Here is an 18,912-nt window from a genome sequence, read left to right on the forward strand (position 1 = left end):
GTCATGATCTCAGGGTCCTGGGATTGAGCCCCGCATTGGGCTCTCTGCTCAGTGGGGAGCCTGTTTTCCCCTCTCTCTGTCTGCCTCTCTGCCTACTTGTGATCTCTATGTCAAATAAATAAACAAAATCTTAAAAAAAAATTTCCCTGATTGTCCTAAAACATGTTATTTACAGTTGGTTTCTTTCCATCATAATCCAGACAAAGTCCATTTACTACATTTTACAGCCCAATTTTCTACTGACAGTAGACAGGCCACACCTACTTTTAAATCACTGTACAGGAAAGCATGAAGATAGCCTTATTTGCTGAAAACACAGTTTGGCAACACAGAACCTGTGTAAACCTGAACAGGATCTCGCCATGTAAAATTTAATTCCTCCCTGATCAGCAAAGCAAAATTGGGAGCTATGTATGACAACAGCAAAATAAACTTTACTTAAATGATTTCTTTTTAAACCGAAGATTTAGTATACTTTCCCCCATCCCTAATTGTCAGCCACATGGTCTTGTTTTGAAGCATTTAGGGCATCTGCTACTTGGGCTGTTGGAGTTTTATATTTATGGGCACAGAACAGCCTGTTAGGGAAGTATTGATTTTTTTACGGCAGTTACAAGACGCTGTGTTTGCAAATGTGGAAAAAAGGGCCCACTTTATATTTAGTAAGAATGTTGGTTCCACTAAAAATAGCAAGAAAAATCTTAACCTTGAAGCACAATGAATGCCGTGGCTGGGACACAGTAGTCAAGACTAGCCTCTTCCTTTGTAGACTATTTTGTAAGCATCATACTAATGTATGAAATTTGTATGCCCTCCCCCTTCTCTTGACAGGGCATTTTTAGTCCTTCTGCTTGGAAATGAAAATACTACACATTTAAGAAAAGGTATTTACTTTTCACTACTTGGTCTTTACTCTTCAAAAGTAAATTATTTTATCAAAACCACAAGGAAATGTCACCTGACACCTGTTAGGATGGCTACTGTCAAAAAAAAAAAAAAAAAAGAAGAAGAAGAAGAAGAAAGAAAGAAAGAAAGAAAGAAAGAAAAAGTGGGATGCCTGGGTGGCTCAGTCAGTTAAGCATTTGACTCTTGATTTCAGCCCCGGTCATGATCTCAGGACTGTGGGACTGAGCCCTACATCAGGCTCCGTGCTGGGTGCGGAGCCCGCTTAAGATTCTCCTTCTCCCTCTCCTTCTGCTCCACCCCGCCCCACCCCCACCCCACCCCCACCCCACTCACACACGTGTGTGCATACTCTCTCTCTCTCAAAAAAAAAGAGAGAGAGAGAAAAGAACAAGTGTTGGCAAGGACGTGGAGACTGGAACCCTTATGAACTGTTAATGGGAATGTAAAACGGTGCAGTCACTGTGAACAGAGTATGGCAGTCCTATAATTACTCCATGATCCATTGCTCAATAGTAAATCAAGATAAGATCATTCATGGTAAGATTTGAAAATCGTACAGCTCTGTGCTTAAAAGCAGAGTCAATTACATGTACCCTTTATTCCTTGTTCTCAACAGAAGGGAAAAACCAACTCTGTTTCGACTTGAAGAATGCAAGAGTTTCCACACTTCTAGGTAAGTACTGATGACCAAAATCTGATTTAAAAATACTGTTCTGTAAAATTTCTGTTTGTGTTTGTGTATTAGACTAACTGGGTATTTTCAAGTGGCAAAAAATGTATTCAGTAATCTGAGTATTATTTCCTCTTTGCAATTTATTTTCTAAAAGTTAGTGTTTTTTGTATCAAACTAAAAACCATGGAGGCTCTTGACTACTTAAGTCATAAAGCTTCCTTGCTTTACTAAAACCGACAATTCATTTTTATCAAGATTTTCTTGTTCCACAGAAATCGGACAAAAAGTTTAAAATAGGAGATTTAAACACTAAGCTCTGTGCAGGTATGGTCTATTTTTTCTTGTATCTCTCCAAATAATGTGCACAGAGCCAGTGCCTCACGAACTAATAAATGTATTATCCTGTTCCATTAAGAAATGGATATCTGTAATTATCTGAATAAATTCTTCTTTAGCATTCCAAATACTCAACAGGACATATTTATAGGTAAACCAAATTATAGCAAATAGATTTTCATATTTCTAAGCTGATTTAAGGTCTAAAAGGGGTGTTAAAACAGTACTCTGAATACTTAATTTTTCTTACCATTTTGTAAGAATATATGTATGTTGGAAGAGAGGCTTCAACATTTCTGAATATTTCCCCATTCTAGTTGTTGCACAATAGCAGTGACCTTTAAAATTCACCTTGTGTTTTGGAAGTCTCAGAAAAGTCAGGACACAACTCTAGGGAAATAACCCGAAAACCAAGGAATGAAGTGAAAATTTACACCCACCCTGTATTTGAACTAGGTCCTGCTGGGAATCCATAGTTGAGTCTAAGGAGCCTTTCTCTCTCTCTCTCTCTCTCTCTATATATATATATATATATATTTTTTTTTTTTTTTTAAGATTTTATTTATTTATCACAAGTAGGCAGAGAGGCAGGGGCAGGCTCCCTGCCAAGCAGAGAGCCCGATGCTATGAGGGGCTCAATCCCAGGACCCTGAGACCATGACCTGAGCTGAAGGCAGAGGCTTTAACCCACTGAGCCACCCAGGCGCCCCTAAGGAGCCTTCTAACAGACTGCCATAACTGAGCTAGAGCTAGCCTCTAGGGCTGGGAGAACAGAGAAAGGGGAGAGTATCTAAAGCAGTGCTTTTCAATCTTTAGCCAAAACCACCTGGAGAACCTGTGAAAACTCAGCTGCGTCCCACTCTCTCCGTGATTTTGTTTCAGTAGAATCAACAGCTCTGGGGCGGAGCCAGATGATTTCCCTTCCTCACAAGCTCCCAGGTGCCGTTGCTGCCGGCTTATATGAGAACCAATGTTCTAAAGAGTACTGGCATAATAACATCTTGTTAAATTAATGCCAAATGCAGTATGGACACTACAGGGCTTTGAAAAACAACACAGAGAATGAACAAAACCTAAAGACTGAAAGGAGTACTCTTCAAATAAGACAAATTCCTGCTCTTTTTGGGCTGACTCTAAAGATACATCGTGGACTTCTGGCCGGCCTTAGACAGCAGGAGGTTGCTTTCAAGGTGCCAACTCACTTTTATTTTCTGAAATTACCAGCAAGTACCGAACACTGGGCTCAGTTTTATATAACAAGGCTTCCTCAAATTGCTATGAATATTGCTATGCATATATTGGTCAAAAATCACTCTGTAAATAAATGGAAGTAAAACGCTAATGGTTCTATTTTCATTTACAGAAAACAAATCCTGCCATTTCCAAGTTGTACTTGGATGAGTCCAAGAGGAAAGATACTTTTAGATCATTACATATTCAATTCAAATAGGCCCATCACTTTAATGAATCATAAGAAGTTTACCATGCAGTAATAGTAAATGAATGCTATAAACTTGCATAGTTAGCATACGAAATTAAATAAGTTGGAATCTCTAGAAAGAAACCCTATGCCAATGCGATTGTAAAACAATCTGTTTTCCAAATATTATTCTTCTCCATGCAGCCAGGTCTGGGTCATCAATTTGCCGGAGCAGTACGCTCTCTGCTGTGTCGGATTAACCAAATTGAATCTAATAGTTTCTTAGCCACTGCAGAGGCTTTAAAATCCTTTGTCTATACTCTTTATGATATAGGTCCATGGTGTTTTTAAGAGTACTGGTGCGCAAGTCAGTATTTCATAAATTTAATTCTAAATCTGTTACGATTCATAGACTCAGCTCAGAGTTCTAGAAATTTTGAGTTGTTACAATCCCAAATTCTGAAAGGTTAGCTCATTACTAAACATGTGTGTATTATTGGAGCAACGCTAGATAATAAAATTTATCATTCATTAATAATAAAACACAAAGGTAAGATGATTTTCAGACAGATACCAATTTTAAAAAGTTAGTTATAACCATATTCAATGCCAAAATATCAATTACTTTCTAAGGATGATTTTACTGATTTAAACACTGTCACTTATAAGTTGTCCTTCTTCATTTACACACTTAAAAGTACGGTGACAAACTGCACAATGGAGGTGGCTTCTCTTTCCGTTACTTACCTAGGTTTTGCCACATGCTGAAAATTTCACAACCCATTGTGACGCGCATGTCACCATACCTGAAATAAAACAGAAAGCAAACCTGATACAAAGTCTTCAAAACAAAGAAGTATTTGTGTCTCTTTGGGACAGAGAAGTATTTTTGTCTCTTCTGAATTAAAAGACACTATGTTTGTAATTAAAGATATTTAATGTAGATGTCTTGATGCTTCTAATGCAAATCCTTATACAAATCCTTTAATGAAATAGATTTGTCCTCTTATTAATTTGCTACTATAATACACTGATTTCTGAAAGATGGAGCTCCCTCACCCCAAAAAAAGTATAAGTAAGTTCAAAATTTCCAGAAAAGACTGCTTGTCCTCTTGCTCATTGCCTCTCCACTGTCATTTCCAGTTACGGATATCTGATTTATGAATCATTTAAACCAAATGCCCTCTTAAAGGCACAACATTTGATTTGCCTCATATTCCCCACCCAATTATACATTGGTACTTACTTTTCTAACACCTTCTTCTTTTTGGAAGGTGTGAACATCTCTAACTGAAGACACAACTGGTTGATAAAAATGACGGCAAGGTAAAAGTAAGAATCCCAAATCTAAAACAAGAACAAAACATTTAAATGCTATAGTTTACAAAAATATTTACAGATTAAGTGACATATCCTGGATTTGCTTCAAAAGTGGTAAGTGGATGGAGGTAGAGTTGAAGTAAGGTTGGCCCCATGTGGATAATAGTTTAATCTGGATACGGGTACACGAGAGTTCATCACACTATTCTCTCTGCTTTTACATATGCTTGAAATTTGCTGTAACAAAGAGGGAAAGCAAATAAATACTACCTATTTCTATACTGCTTCCGGGCCATACCCCAGGTTTCTTAAGGTCCCTGGTGTATATTAAATCCTTTGTTTCTCTTATAATATGTGTGAGGTATAAGTTGGGTTATTTTATTCCTGTGAGAATTCATTTTTGGAAGTCCTTTTAATGGAGAATTAAAAAAAAAAAAGGCATACACTTCTCTGGGTATGCTAATTGCTTTAAATTCAGACAGTATGTAAAAATTCCCTGCCCAGACAAATCTTTTGAGTTTAAGGTTTCTTATACCAAAAACAGCACCAGAAAGAGATCAGAATAAAATTCCCAGAAATAAACTTAACCAAAAACATATGACATAATGGAAGGAAACTACTTCACGGACACCAAGTAAAATTGGAAATAATAAGGAGAAACAGCATAAAGAATTAATATCTTTTATTTATAAAGAGCTCTATAAGCAAAAAATATAAGAATGAGCAAAATAATGAAAAAAGTCAAGAACAGATACTTCACAAACTAAACTAAACTGAAATATGAATTTTAGTCAATAATTTTAGGTTGGTAGACATATAGGAAATCAAATATAATTGGCATAACCCTTAACTCTTTGTTCCACTTATAAATATATCCAAAAAATAATTAAGGATATATGCCAAATCTTACATTGTAAGGCACATAGAGTAATTTCTAAGAATAAAATAGCAGAAACAACTAAATATTAAAAAGCAGAGTTGTAATCATGAAATTTTCATATATTTATTATTGTATGGGATGATATAAAGACATAGTATACAAACTTTAAATTCCATTGGTTTTCACTGATTTGTGCTTTTTTTGGTATTTTCTAGTTATCCAATAGGGACAGTTTATTCAATGTTGAATATGAAAAATGTTATTTAAAAAGAATAGGAAATACAGATGCCAAAACCTGAAAACATCATTAAGAAGGGAAGCCAAAATAGGCATTGCCCATCCTTGTTTACCATTTATCATCTTCCATTTAAATAATAGTATATTAAGAATTATTAAGCGTATCAAATTATATTATAGATGTACCGATAGTTCTGCCTTAAAGAATTTTACCAATCTTTTATTTTGTTTCTTTTCATTAATTCATTCTAAAAAAAATGTGATGGTGGAGAAGTAAAGGAACTGAAGCATTTACTTTGTAAACATTTTCTTCATATAAACTCTACTTTAAAAAAGTCTTAAAAACATATATTCTAAGTTCCCTTTGTCACACGAGGACCGTACAAGAAAGAAGAATGAAAATTTATAGTAACAACAAGAAACTATGTCCGCTTAAGCACTATGATTTCCACTAGGTTGGTAAGCATGATTATAGCCCTATCTTGTTCACGAATATAATGAAAACTTCTAATATTCATCATGAAAGGTAATATAGCCCAAGATTAATTTGGGGTAGGTGGAATAAATATGTCTTCCTATTATTAAGAGAAAGAAAATATGTTAGGTGATTTCCTCAAGTACAAGGTGAAAGATCTCAGCTCAGGCAGGAGAGTCATCCAAATGGATACTTACTTTATAATCAAAGTTTTCATTTAAGAAGTTCTTACGAAGTGCATCAGACAGGTACAGAACTGTTGTAATAATAACACTAGTGACAAAAAAAAAGAGAGAATGTTTTAAATTGGAAACTTTGAATTAGTGAAAATTATTTATTAGATAAGAATAAAAAACAATTAAGGTAGAAGGAGAAAACCTTCAGGGGCACCTGCGTAGCTCAGTCAGTTAAGCATCCAACTCTTGGTTTCAGCTCAGGTCATGATCTCAGGGTCCTGAGATCAAGCCCCGTGTCAGGCTCCATGCTCAGTGTGAAGTCAGCTTGGGATTCTTTCCCTCTCCTTCTCCCTCTGCTTTTCTGCTCCCCTCCCCACCCCACCCCCCAATAAATAAATAAATAAATAAATACTTTTAAAAAAAGGAAAAGAAAAGAAAACCTTCAGGAAGCATGTGGAACAATATTACTTGAATACCACGTGCTAACTTTTTAAAATTTACTTTAAAGTAATCTCCATATTCAACATGGGGCTTGAACTCATTACCTCCAGATCATGAGTCACATGCTCTACAGACTGAGCCAGCCAGGTGTCCCCAACGTGAAACAATCTTAGATGACTTGCATTTGAAACAGGAAAAAGGAACACCAGGCCAAAAAAAAAAAAAAAAAAAAAATCTATCACTGAAGTTGGGTTCTTTGTAAAATGATACCCAGATCTATGAGTTCATATGACTCGGGCAGAAATAGATCAATCTCCTGATGTTTTATAATGCTTTTATTAACTTATGAACAAAGCAAAATGATTAGTCCAAATTTAATATTCCACATTTGATTAACATGGAAGAAAGCCACACTTAGAAAAAATACAGAACAAGAAACTGGAGCCCAAAGATGAAATGGATGAAATGATAGACTATATTGAGAATTTATGAGAGATCTTCTCTCTGTTCTCCCCCGTTTAAGGTATTATGGGGCAGGCAAGAGCTATGGAAGGCAGACTCCCTCTCTCCTGGTGACAGAATGCCACGAAAGAAACCATTACAGAATGTGAAATTGTCTATAATCCAGCACTAAGCTGTGTGAAACTGCTAGTGGGTGGTAAGGTCATTCAGAGAATGGGGCATCTCAGGGCTGGAGAAATTAGGGAAAGATGAATCAACACTCAAAACTGAATGCATATCGAACTGGTTCATTTAATATTACATACAGCATTACACTGAAACAACACAGGTCATTCTCCAAAATATTATATACTAATGGTATATATATGGTTGATCCTGAAAACCTCCTCGGCCTCTGCTGAGACGCATGCCCAGGGGAGTGTTTGTGAGACTTTAGTTCTCAGCACATGACTGCCAATAAAACAAAACACCCCACCGACTTCACACCTTGATTATCTTATTGGTAAAACCTGGACTAGAGGGATATTTACTAATTAGAAGAATATTTACAGTCTTTGAAAGACATAAAGGTTCATTATCGATATCTGCTGGAAAATTCACTATGATAGCCTTTTCCTGGGATAGGGGAATATTAATGAGACTAAGTGGTTGGATGACTGAATGAGAATAGCTCAAGGTAAAGAAAGGGAAGGAGAAGAAAAACCACCATTCCTCAGCCATCTGCTCTACCATGAGGAAGCACATACATTTTATATATGTCAATTACATCTTTCAAAGAATCTTACTGTGAAAGTTAAGTATAAGCAAAGCCCATGAAAATGAAAAGTCCTGTGGTATCTCCAGCTCCCACCCCAAACAGGAGACATCATCAGTGAATATCCTATTAAAGAGATAAATCACCTGCAAGTAACAGTATAAAGTGCCAATTTTCCATAGCCACTAGCAAAATCAATGATGATAACTGAAGAAATCATTAAAATTCCCAAAGTAGTTTCTCTAAAACTTACATTATGAAACTAAAGCTTAATTATCAGATAATGGAATGCTAGCAAGGAGGAAGTAGTTCATCCTTAACACAGGGTTCTAAGCACAAATGTTCTGCTTTGGTATTCAATAGAGAAATACACACAGTCCCACTATGCCTGAGTATCACATAAAAAGACCACTTTCTGGCCATAACCGTAGCAGGCCCATAACCATAACTAGATGAGCACCCAGTGGTAGTGAAACAGGACATATCTGGGATTTAGACTATTGGGCCTAATGTCTTGAAAAGCAGCCAACACATTCAACCTTCCAAGTAAGAGGTTAGTCCACAGCAAAGATGACCCATTTGTTATTTATATGTTGGGTCCCAAACACACAAACAACATCCACAGCTTCCTGAACTGTGCTCGATGGTAAAAAAATATGGAGCCTCTGTGGCCTTATTGTCACCCAGAGAGTCTTAAACTAGGGGCTCTCTGGAATCACCCAGGAGCCTTTAAAATACAGAGAGATACTCCCAGAGATGCTAATGAATGGACTGGGGTACAGCCTGGACAGCAGGAGTGTCAGGACTCCCAGGTGATTCTCAGGTACACCCAGAACCGAGAACCCCTTCTCTAGACAAAGCAGTGCTTCTCAGACTTTAGTGGGTACCCGATGATCTAGTTAAAATTCAGCTTCTGCCTCAGTAGGCTAAGGTGGGGCCTGAGACCCTGCCATTTCTAACAAGCTCCAGGGCATGCTCTTGCTGGTCATCCTTGGTCCACCCTTTGAAGAGCAAGGCTCTCCGGAGGCCTAAGCCAGAAAAACATTCCAACAAACTCTGCTTCACATTCTCCTGGCTTCTAGAATTCTATGCCAGTCATTATATTTGGTAGTTCTTAAATGGGGAATGCAGTCCTTGTTCTAGATTGAACACCTCGTCCTTTCACCAAGGTGGTGTCATCCTTAGGCACCAAGAGGTACAGGGCATAGGACCCATGATCTTTGGAGGAGCTTTGGAAAATGCAAAGACCTGAAAAAATGTTATGGGACCAAAAATTAAAACTGCAAAATAACAACTAAAATTAAGTTCATTACATGTCCACAGAATACAACATTACTTATTTCATTGCTTGTCCAGTTTCATATTTAGGCAACGTCTATTATATTAAAAAAAAAAAAAAAGGATAGGTTACCTTTTATAACTTCACAGGAATTCCTAAACATACAGAAATGCTGAGAAATCACAAGCAAATCGAGTTAAATGACTCACTCATAGGCCAATAATTTAAAAAGCAAAATGTAAAAATTGCTTTTCACTTTCTCTCTTCAGTAAAATGTGGTGTGTGGGTCTATTTAATATGTTTGATATGTTGAGAGGTAAGACCCCCAAAAACAAGACTTCTCAGAACTAGAAGGACCTAAAGTGAGTCTACTTCAAATGCTTTGCATTTATGCTTATAACATTCAGCCAAGTCACGGAGGCAGCTCCCAGAGCTTTGTACAGTAACTCAGCACTGAGTCAGGATCCGGGCACATAGGTCTCCAGGCCAGCTAAAGGCATTTGTACATTATTGTTCCTTCATTGTGGTCAATACCTGGGGTGTTTAGGAATCTTTCTTTATGTGTTCCAGTTTTTCCAAAACCATGTGGCTCCTTTGGTTTTATTCTTTTACTCATGACTTAGTTTCTGAATATAAGGACATCTCAAATCTCAACACTCCACTTCCATAGCCAAGAAAGCTTTGCAATCTGTTACTACAAATGGTCAAATGACTGATGGCTGCCACAGAAGTGTGGGCACAAGGATGACTTCCAACAACCTTCATCTATGGGCATAGCACCACAAAATTTACACATGAAAGAGGAACTGGTGCACAGGAAATCAAAGTTTTTGCTTCAAGATTTCAGCTGCCACCTCATTCTGGCCTTTAGAAAGTTCTGAAGCAAGGATATCTCCCTGCTATTGAAATCTCATCTACTTTAATTTGTCTGTGGTAAACTACCTGGACCTGATAACATGCTTAAGCAAAAGGCCACCTCCACAGATTATACCTGGACTCGGAGAAGCAGCTTGTGGAGAAACTGGGTTTCAACAAGACTAATGTTTACACATTGAAAACCTATGGAATTCTAATCATGGAGAACAACAACTTCCCTACAACCTGGTGGATGAATAGGGGTAGGAGAAATCAACACAAAGACACTGGGGGCAATGGCAAGTCCTTGAAGGTCATTCAGGGAACTGATCTAAGCTAGCAGTCCGCAAGCTTTAGAGTGATTGACAAAATCACCTGGAGGATTTCTAAGACTTTAGGGCCTTACCACCGCCAATGGCCTGGTGAGCTCCAGAGGCGGCCCAATGAGATGATTCTTTTTTTTTTTTTTTTTTTTTTTAAGATTTTTTTTGTTTCTTTATTTATTTGACAGAGAGAGATTACAAGTAGGCAGGGAGAGAGGGAATTGGGGGGGAAGCAGGCTCCCTGCTGAGCAGAGAGACCAATTCGGGGCTTGATCCCAGCACCCCGGGATTATGACCTGAACTGAAGGCAGAGGCTTTAACCCACTGAGCCACCCAGGCACCCCGAATGGGACGATTCTAATGCATGTGATCACCCTGTCTCATTCTGGGGACTGTGTCACAGATGGAGGAGAAGACAGCCAAAGGTTGGAACCTGGAGAGCAGTGACTTTGGGGGATCTGGCCTTGTTAACCACAGCTTCACCAAGCACCTAGCCCACAGTCAGTTTTACTGAATGACTGTAGCCTCACCACTATATCCAAACCTACACTTTGTTGTACTTATTTGCGTACTAGGTAATTCTAAAATGAGAAGCTGGTAAAACATTTTATGCCTTTTTAAAAGCTATTTTGAAGAACGGACTGAAGGCACTCCAAGAGGAGGGCACAGCGTAAGCCAAAATGGAAGCAGGAAATGGAGTGATTGTGCTTTTAGTCAAGGAAGCATGCCGCGTGGGTGAGGAAGAACAAGAAAAGACTGAAACAGAGAGATTTAGGGATTTTAAAAACTCCCTTGACCTTCTCCAATGAGCAGTACCAGCAGAAAGCCACTCATGTGTCAACGGGCTCAGTTTTAGCCCATCAGGCTCAGATCTTGAGGAAGCCTTTCATTCCTGGATTCATTCTTCCTACCAGCTCCTCACAACTCACCAGGACATGGAGTACGCGGGAGGTTCTTGTAAATATTAGCTGTCGCTATTTAAGTTTGGCACATTCATCTGAGTAATGGATAGTCTGGGTAAAAATTGGTAACTTATCTCTCCCTAGACAGTAAACTTGTTCAAGGATTATTACCCTAATAGAAAAACACCACCAGCTACAGCAAAAAAGAGGGGTTAGCGGTGTTGATGGGTACTCAGCAGATTAGCTGCTCAACCTCCCAACTTTTCATCGCATATTCTGTCTTCCCTCCTGTTCCTGGGCCAACGCTCCTAGCTAAGACCAAGCTTTCTTTGTGTGCATAAGATCAGAGCTACTCTAAGTGTGGCACTTCTTTCATTGAGAAAGTTTTACTGCAAAAAGCAATGCCAGCTAAACTGAAGTGCATGCCGATGTGCTTGGTTGCTTTTGCAGTGCAAGCTGCTCATGCACAGGGAACAGGCAGTTCTCAACAGGCACACTGCAATCCTGCACTTGTCCCAACCCCACTCCCTTCCCCCACCCAACTTGTTCCTTTACTTATTCCTGTTTTCTTCAGTAGCATTAGTACTTCTGTCTTTGCTGAGCCATTCCTATTTGTAAGCCAAAATACTATGTTATTCCATATCTTAAAAAGAGTCCTCGTCCCTCAACTCCTTCCAGATCCCCATTTCTCTGCTCCTTTCCACAGCAAAACTTCTAAAGAGCTGTTTTCACTTTCTCAGTTCCTAGCTGTTCTTGAATTCACTCTAAGAAGGCTTCCTCCTCCATCAGCGCCCTGGAAGAGCCCATGTCATGGTCATCCATATCTCCACTACACTGCCAGATCCGGGGGCAACTGTCAGTCTTCATCATCTCCAACCTCCAGCAGCTCTTGATACTCCTTCCCTCATGAAATACCTTCTTCGCAGGACATGATACTCTGCTGGGTGTCATCTTAAATCATGGTCTGCTCCTTTTCAGTCTCTTTGGCTAGATGCTTCTCCATGTCTTGACCGTTAAAATGGCAGCATGCTCTACAGCCCCGTCCTAAGTACTTTTTTCTTTTTAATCTGCTCTCTTCCGGGTGCTCTCATTCAGTGCCATGGCTTCAAATATCATCTATAGGCTGGTGACCCTCTAAGGCACATCTCTAGCCCTAACCTTTCCCTCTCAGCTCCATGTAAGCAGATTTAGCTTCCTCTTCTGTTTCCACTAAGATAATCTAGGAGCATTCCAAACTCCTGTTTTACCCAAGATTCTTCACCTGCCCCACCCCCAAAGCTTCTCCTCTGGTATCTCCCCACCCAAGTGAATGGCACCACCATTCATCCTTCTGTTAAGGCCAAAATTCTAAAGGCAAATCTTCCATTTTTTTTCTCTGCCATCCACATCCAGTCATCTGCAAGTTATGTTACCTTGATCTTCAATATCCATCTTACTACATTCACTGTAATCCACCTGTTCAAGCCATTAACATCTTAGCTGGATTGCTGTATTAAGTTCCTAACTGGTCCTTCTTGGTTTCTCTCCCTCTTTTCTTTTTTTTTTTTTTTCTCTCCCTCTTTTCTAAAAAACAAACAGACAAACAAAACCCCCACAAAAAACTTATTTCAGAGAGAGAGAGAGAGAGCACACACACAAGTTGGGGCGGGGTGCAGGAGAGGGAGAAGCAGACTCTCCACTGAGCAGGGATTCCCCATGTGATGCTCAAAGCCAGGACCCTGGGATCACGACCTGAGCCAAAGGCAGATGCTTAACCAAGTGCCCTCTTCTTGGTTTCTTTTAATGCTTCTCTACTCCCTAATATTTGGGCCCCGTCTTCCTTCTTCTAACCTCATCGTTACAGGTTCCTTCTTGCCTCATGTTCCAGCCACACTAACAGTCTTTCAGTTCCTTGAATGTGCTATATTTACTCTGACGACAGGGCCCTTGTATAAGCTATTCCTGCTGATAAGAACATTCTTCCTTTGCTGTCTGCCTGTTAACTCCTCTTTTGGCGTTCAGCTCAAGTTTTATTTCCTAATGAAAGAGGCTTCCAATCCCAGTTCAGAACAAATTTTCTTTCATAAACATCTTCAAAGAACTATGCTCTATCTTTACAGCATTTATTTTATATTTTAGACACTGCAAAAATATTTGCTGAATCGATGGGTCAGTAAATAAATGAACGACCTTCCCTAAGAATCTTTGGATCCATAAATTACCTATTTGCTACACTCCTCTCATTTGAAAGCTAAATTAGTTGAAGGTAATAGTCAATTACATAATTCAGTGTTTGGTGAGAAAAAGCACAAAAGAAAATGTATGCTATATTTGAAACCAACATGCACACAAGATAAAGAAAATAAGGGCCTGAACTTTCAACTGTAAGGCCAAAAGATTTTACCTTCCTCAGTAAGCAAGTCTGTTATAAGATTTATCTCTTTGAAAATGTATAAAGCTGTGACTTTATTTTTGTACTATATTTTGCAATGTGTATGGGAAGGGGGTGGAGAGAAGCTTGTCTCAAAGTGTCCTGTATTTTTGGTACTTAATTTTCATCTCCCTTATGTTCCTTCTTTCTCAAATTGAGCAGTTGTTCTCATCAGAAACATCTACCAAGAACTTAACAGTGGGCATAACATAGCTTTGCACACAAGCAAGAGAGACACATGTCTCATCCTTGAGCAAGTTAGGCTGGACAGACTTACCGTGTTGCCCAATATTGGACATTCAGGTGGAAATAAACATAAACCATACTAATCGTCAAGTGTCTGGTCACAGCTTTTGGTAGGACTTCACATAAAGCAGGCAAGCTACAGGACTTGGGACAACATAGTTTACAGATGAAAATTAAAGGCTTTTAACCTACTTCAAATGGGAAGAAAGGACCAACACATCAAAGAATACATATTTTGAGGGATGAGCTATTCAGTTGCACTTAAGGGTAGGGCAGTGGTGACTTTTCAGCTAGTTACTATCAGTTTGACATGTATTAAGTACAAAGTGGGCAGTAAAAGTGGGAGTTTGGGTAAAAATGCCTCTTTGAGGGGCCCTGATCAAATGTTTGTCTAAGAAAGCACCATGGAAGAAAGGTGGTAAGCTTCAGAGATGTGGATCTAGCCCCGCAACTTGCTTCTACAGTTTAGCAAATGATAATGTTTTCTTTTCAATGTATGCTAACATTTTAAAAAAAGATTTTATTTATTTATTTGAGAGAAAGAGAGTGGGCGAGAGTGCACCCAAGTGTGTGTGTGTGTGTGTGTGTGTGTGTGTGTGTGCGCGCGCGCACGCGCGCGCGCGGGGGGGGGGGGGGGGGGGGAGGGGGGGGGAGAGGGGGAGGGAGAGAGAGAAGGAGACTCCCTGCTGAGCAGAGCCAAAGCAGGGCTTGATCCCAAGACCACAACCTGAGCAAAGTCAAGAGTTGGATGTTCAACCAACTGAGCTACCTAGGCGCCCCTGCTCTTTAACATATTTCAAATATCTTTAACACCTTTCAGAAATTTACCTTTTTACCAGTACACTAGTAGCTAATATTTTTTATGGATTTCTAGGATATTCTAGAAAATACTGCATTCATAAGGCAAGAAAAATCTTACATGGTTTCATAATTTGAATGGGAAATGGCCAGGGTGTTTGCATGGGGAGAAGAGTGGGAAGCAGAGCAGCACAGAACAGTGTCTGTTCCAACTTGGCAGGTGTTCTCTACCAGACCCTGGAGTCCTCTCTCCAAATTGGGTCAGACTTGACATCACCAGTGGAAAAACAGTGCCCATTTCTTATCAGCATCGACTTGAGTGGCAAGAGCATGATGTTACTGCATTTAGCAAAGGCTGATGGTCTTTTTCTTGGACCAGAAGATGGGAGCATCTTCTGTTTAGACGTATTACACAGAGCTCAACCTAAACTAACCCATGCTCCTGTTTGGTTAACGCTGTAGATAAAGATCTTGAACATCATGTATTTACTCAAAATCAGAATCTATTCTTCTAAGTCTGTAACCCATTTGTGTGACCACGAATCTTCATAAATGGAGTAGAGATTTTTAGGTAGGTAGAAAGAGAGAGAAAGAGACAGTGTTTAATTTTAAAAAAGGCACATTGTGGTCACGGTTTTCAGGAAGCTCGAGCAGAGCCTGTGTGTATAAGGAACAAAATGTCAAATTTATTTTTGGTTTGAATTTTTGCCATTGAATATTCTAATTCAAGTCAAAACATCCCTCTGCATGCAGGGCAGGCAAAATGACCACATGATGATGTTGTGTGATGGTGATGTCAGCAGCCTGGACCTCTTCCCAACTGGCTCCCTGGACCACTTCAGAGCCCTCTGCACGTACCTAGAATGTTAGATCTTTGGTAATAAGGCCAGACTCACGACCAATAGCTCCCTTTAAACCTATGGCAGCCGGATATCCAGATGAAAAGATACTTGATTCTACTCATAGATATCCAACTAAATATGCTAAATTCTAAAGAGAGCTATTTCGAGAGTTTCAATTAGTCCTGAACATGGAAAAGCTGCTTCTGTACTTATGTAAAATATAATATGCCATATTATACTATTTGTTACTTCACAAGTTTTTAACACTTCGTTTTAACACCTCCACATCTATAAATGTATACCGCGGCAGAAGCCATATTAGGCGCGTCTTATCAAAATCCAACCCTACATTCCTGGGGCTCTTACCACCATCATACCTGGCATCTGGGGAGGACATATGGTATCTTTGGTCTACAGATAGATACCTGGAGAATTCAACCTTTATCTTGACTATGAGGATGTTTGGGGCTGGACAAGAGGAGGAAGGAGAAGCAGGCAAATGTAGACTTGAAGGAAAGAATGTTTATGAAACGGTACATTATGAGTGTGGAAGTAAACATCGGCCAGTTTCCTAAAGAACTTCACCTTCATTCTGTATGCTGAGATGACAGAGACAGGAAGCGTGAGACCAGATTCCACCATGACACTCTCCTGGAAGGTTCCTGACATTCAGGCTGCTGCCTAATCTCCTTTCTTGGCTCCTACTCCTTCAAGTACTGACTCTGATCTTTTTTTTCCCCCCTGGATATGCCTAATACAAGCTAATTTTGCTAACCTTCAGAGATTCAATTTTATGTCAATATCTCCCCGAATGTCTTCTCTAGTTCTAAATTTTGCTGACAGCATTATTTTCGGCTCTCTACTGGCCATATTTCTTGGCTGTATAAAAGGAACTTCAATCTTCATGTGTCCAACTTGGGGATCATATCTTACTCCTAGTGCTGAGCACATGGTAGATGCTTAATGTATCCTGCTGAGTTAAAATGAATTAAGAAAGATTAGAAAATTCCCAAGTGTCCAGCAACAAGGCTGGTTAAATAAATGATGGTACACCAATTCAACAGAACATTATATGCCTATAAAAGAAAAAAAGGAACATAAATGAATGAGGGGCTTTCTATGTATTAATGTGGCAAGACTGCCAGGATTTTTAAGCAAAAGAGCAACATGCAAAATAGTGTATATATTAAGCTACCTGCCAGCCTCTCTATAAAGGAACACCAGAAGGTCATGTAAGAAGGTAATAAAAGTGGTAACTATAGGCTGGGGATAAGGGATAAATAAAATAGGTGGGAGGAGGATTTTTCAATGTACACTCTTCTTGTATTGTTTGATTTCTGAACTATGTTAATGTTTCACCTGTTTAAAACAAATAGTAATATATATATTTTTCGAATGGGAGAAGTTAATTCAGAGACAAAGAAAAAGAATCCCAGGACTTAAACTTTCCAACTTGAGAGCAAACTAGAAAAATCATTTGTACCTCCTCTCCTCCATATAACAAGCTGCAGTTATCATCAACTTAAAAGTCTTACTTGTTAGCCACCAAGCGCATAACAGTCCAGTCCTTTGGAAACATCTCTGGGCGTATCAATATTCGGAACACAGTAAATATCTGTAGCAGGAAATCCTTGGATAGGGAGGAAACAGACCATTTTATTGAGTTATTGTAACTGTCCACACACACACACATACACACACACACACACACACACAACACCGTTGTTGCCATTTCCAAGGCAACTACAGAGAAGGAAGTCATGCTTCCCTAATTCACCGGGAGAAGGAATCATCACCCTTCCCCTTCTCACCACCCAACTAGCTTGCTACCCTTCCCAAATGTTCTCTTTTCCTTTTCTTTCTCATACACAGTGGAGATGAGCTTTCGTTCCTCTTCACAAGCTCTAAACATTTAGATTTTATAAATAAAGAGGAACTGATAGTTGAAGATTAGCAGACAGATATATTCTTTCTACTATTATAGCGTCCTCTACATCAGAACTTTTCGTATGGAGAGAACAATCAACAGTTCTTCCTTTTAGGTGGGTGTCAAAATTATGAAGTTCTGTTCATTAAAAAGCATTTTAGGTGAACACCCATGTTTCTTCGAGGGCATTCTGAGGATACAGCATCAATGCAGGCTTACAGCATCTGAGCGTGCTATGTAGAAGACACTCAAAGAAGGATGTGTGCTATGCTGAGCCCAGTGCTGAGTGCTTAGTAGCTATGATGGTGTCAAGGAATTCTTCACAGAGGTGTCATGCCAGAGGGCAATGGGATTTACTGAGATGTTCTCTTTCAACTGATCACCTGGAAACACTCTTGACAAGAAGCTACTGCAAGATACAGAAATACCTCTTTTCAATACATTTCAACTGACAGCACCTCAAACGCTGTAGCATACTATACTTAACGAGGACTCAAGGAGGCCCCATTCTACATGTACTGAACGACATAAAGCATGCCCAATCAGAAAGAGATTGGCTCGGTCTAGCTTGTATTTCGATTTATTAACTAGAAAACATAAAGATTTGCTGATAACCTTAAGCAGTGCTAGGAATATATCTCTCTACCAATCTGATGGAAGGCAACAGTATGGTGTTCCTTAATCTTAAAAAAAAAAAAAAACAACCAACACATGAGAGTTTTATTTATGAAACCCAACAACACATTATGTTAAACATGTAAGCTGCCTGAATACAAGATTATGGCTGTCATTCATATCATCAGAAGATAGAATCTGAAAATATAAGAAATACGTGGTAGCTCTGTGTGTGTGCATGTGTATGTGCATGTGTGCATGTATGCGTGTGTGTGTGTGTGCGTGCGTATGTGTGTGCGTGTGCATGTGGTTTTTTAAAAGATACTCAAACAGCTTTGATCAAATCCATAAATATTTTGACACGAATTTATTTTGGCTTCTTAGGCATCAACACATATACGTTGATATGTACTATGTGCCGTGTGGAAATACGCCCTCTGGGTCATTTGGCTTTACATGGCCAGAGAGATCTTTGTCATGTAGGCAGAATCACCACACAGAGTTTCCCAAATTTATCCCTCTCCAATACCCACCACCTGGTTCCCCCAACCTCCCACGCCCCGCCCCTTCAAAACCCTCAGCTTGTTTTTCAGAGTCCATAGTCTCTCATGGTTCACCTCCCCTTCCAATTTCCC

General features: G+C 39.3%; 1 protein-coding gene across 1 annotated transcript in view; it reads right to left on the reverse strand.

The window, feature by feature from the left end:
• The window catches only part of LOC111147295 (dedicator of cytokinesis protein 4-like), a gene marked incomplete at its 5' end in the record, with an annotated part of 117,611 nt that overhangs the window by 76,814 nt on the left and 21,885 nt on the right, over positions 1-18,912 (reverse strand). Inside the window, 4 exons of the mRNA XM_022503251.1 lie at positions 4,083-4,141; positions 4,582-4,682; positions 6,445-6,520; positions 17,271-17,365. Of these exons, the coding sequence (XP_022358959.1) occupies positions 4,083-4,141; positions 4,582-4,682; positions 6,445-6,520; positions 17,271-17,365 (331 nt within the window). The remainder of the gene's footprint in view (positions 1-4,082; positions 4,142-4,581; positions 4,683-6,444; positions 6,521-17,270; positions 17,366-18,912) is intronic.

Source organism: Enhydra lutris, unplaced genomic scaffold (genome assembly GCF_002288905.1).
Source record: "Enhydra lutris kenyoni isolate GAN:26980312 unplaced genomic scaffold, ASM228890v2 scaffoldscaffold16, whole genome shotgun sequence".
Lineage (NCBI taxonomy): Eukaryota > Metazoa > Chordata > Mammalia > Carnivora > Mustelidae > Enhydra > Enhydra lutris.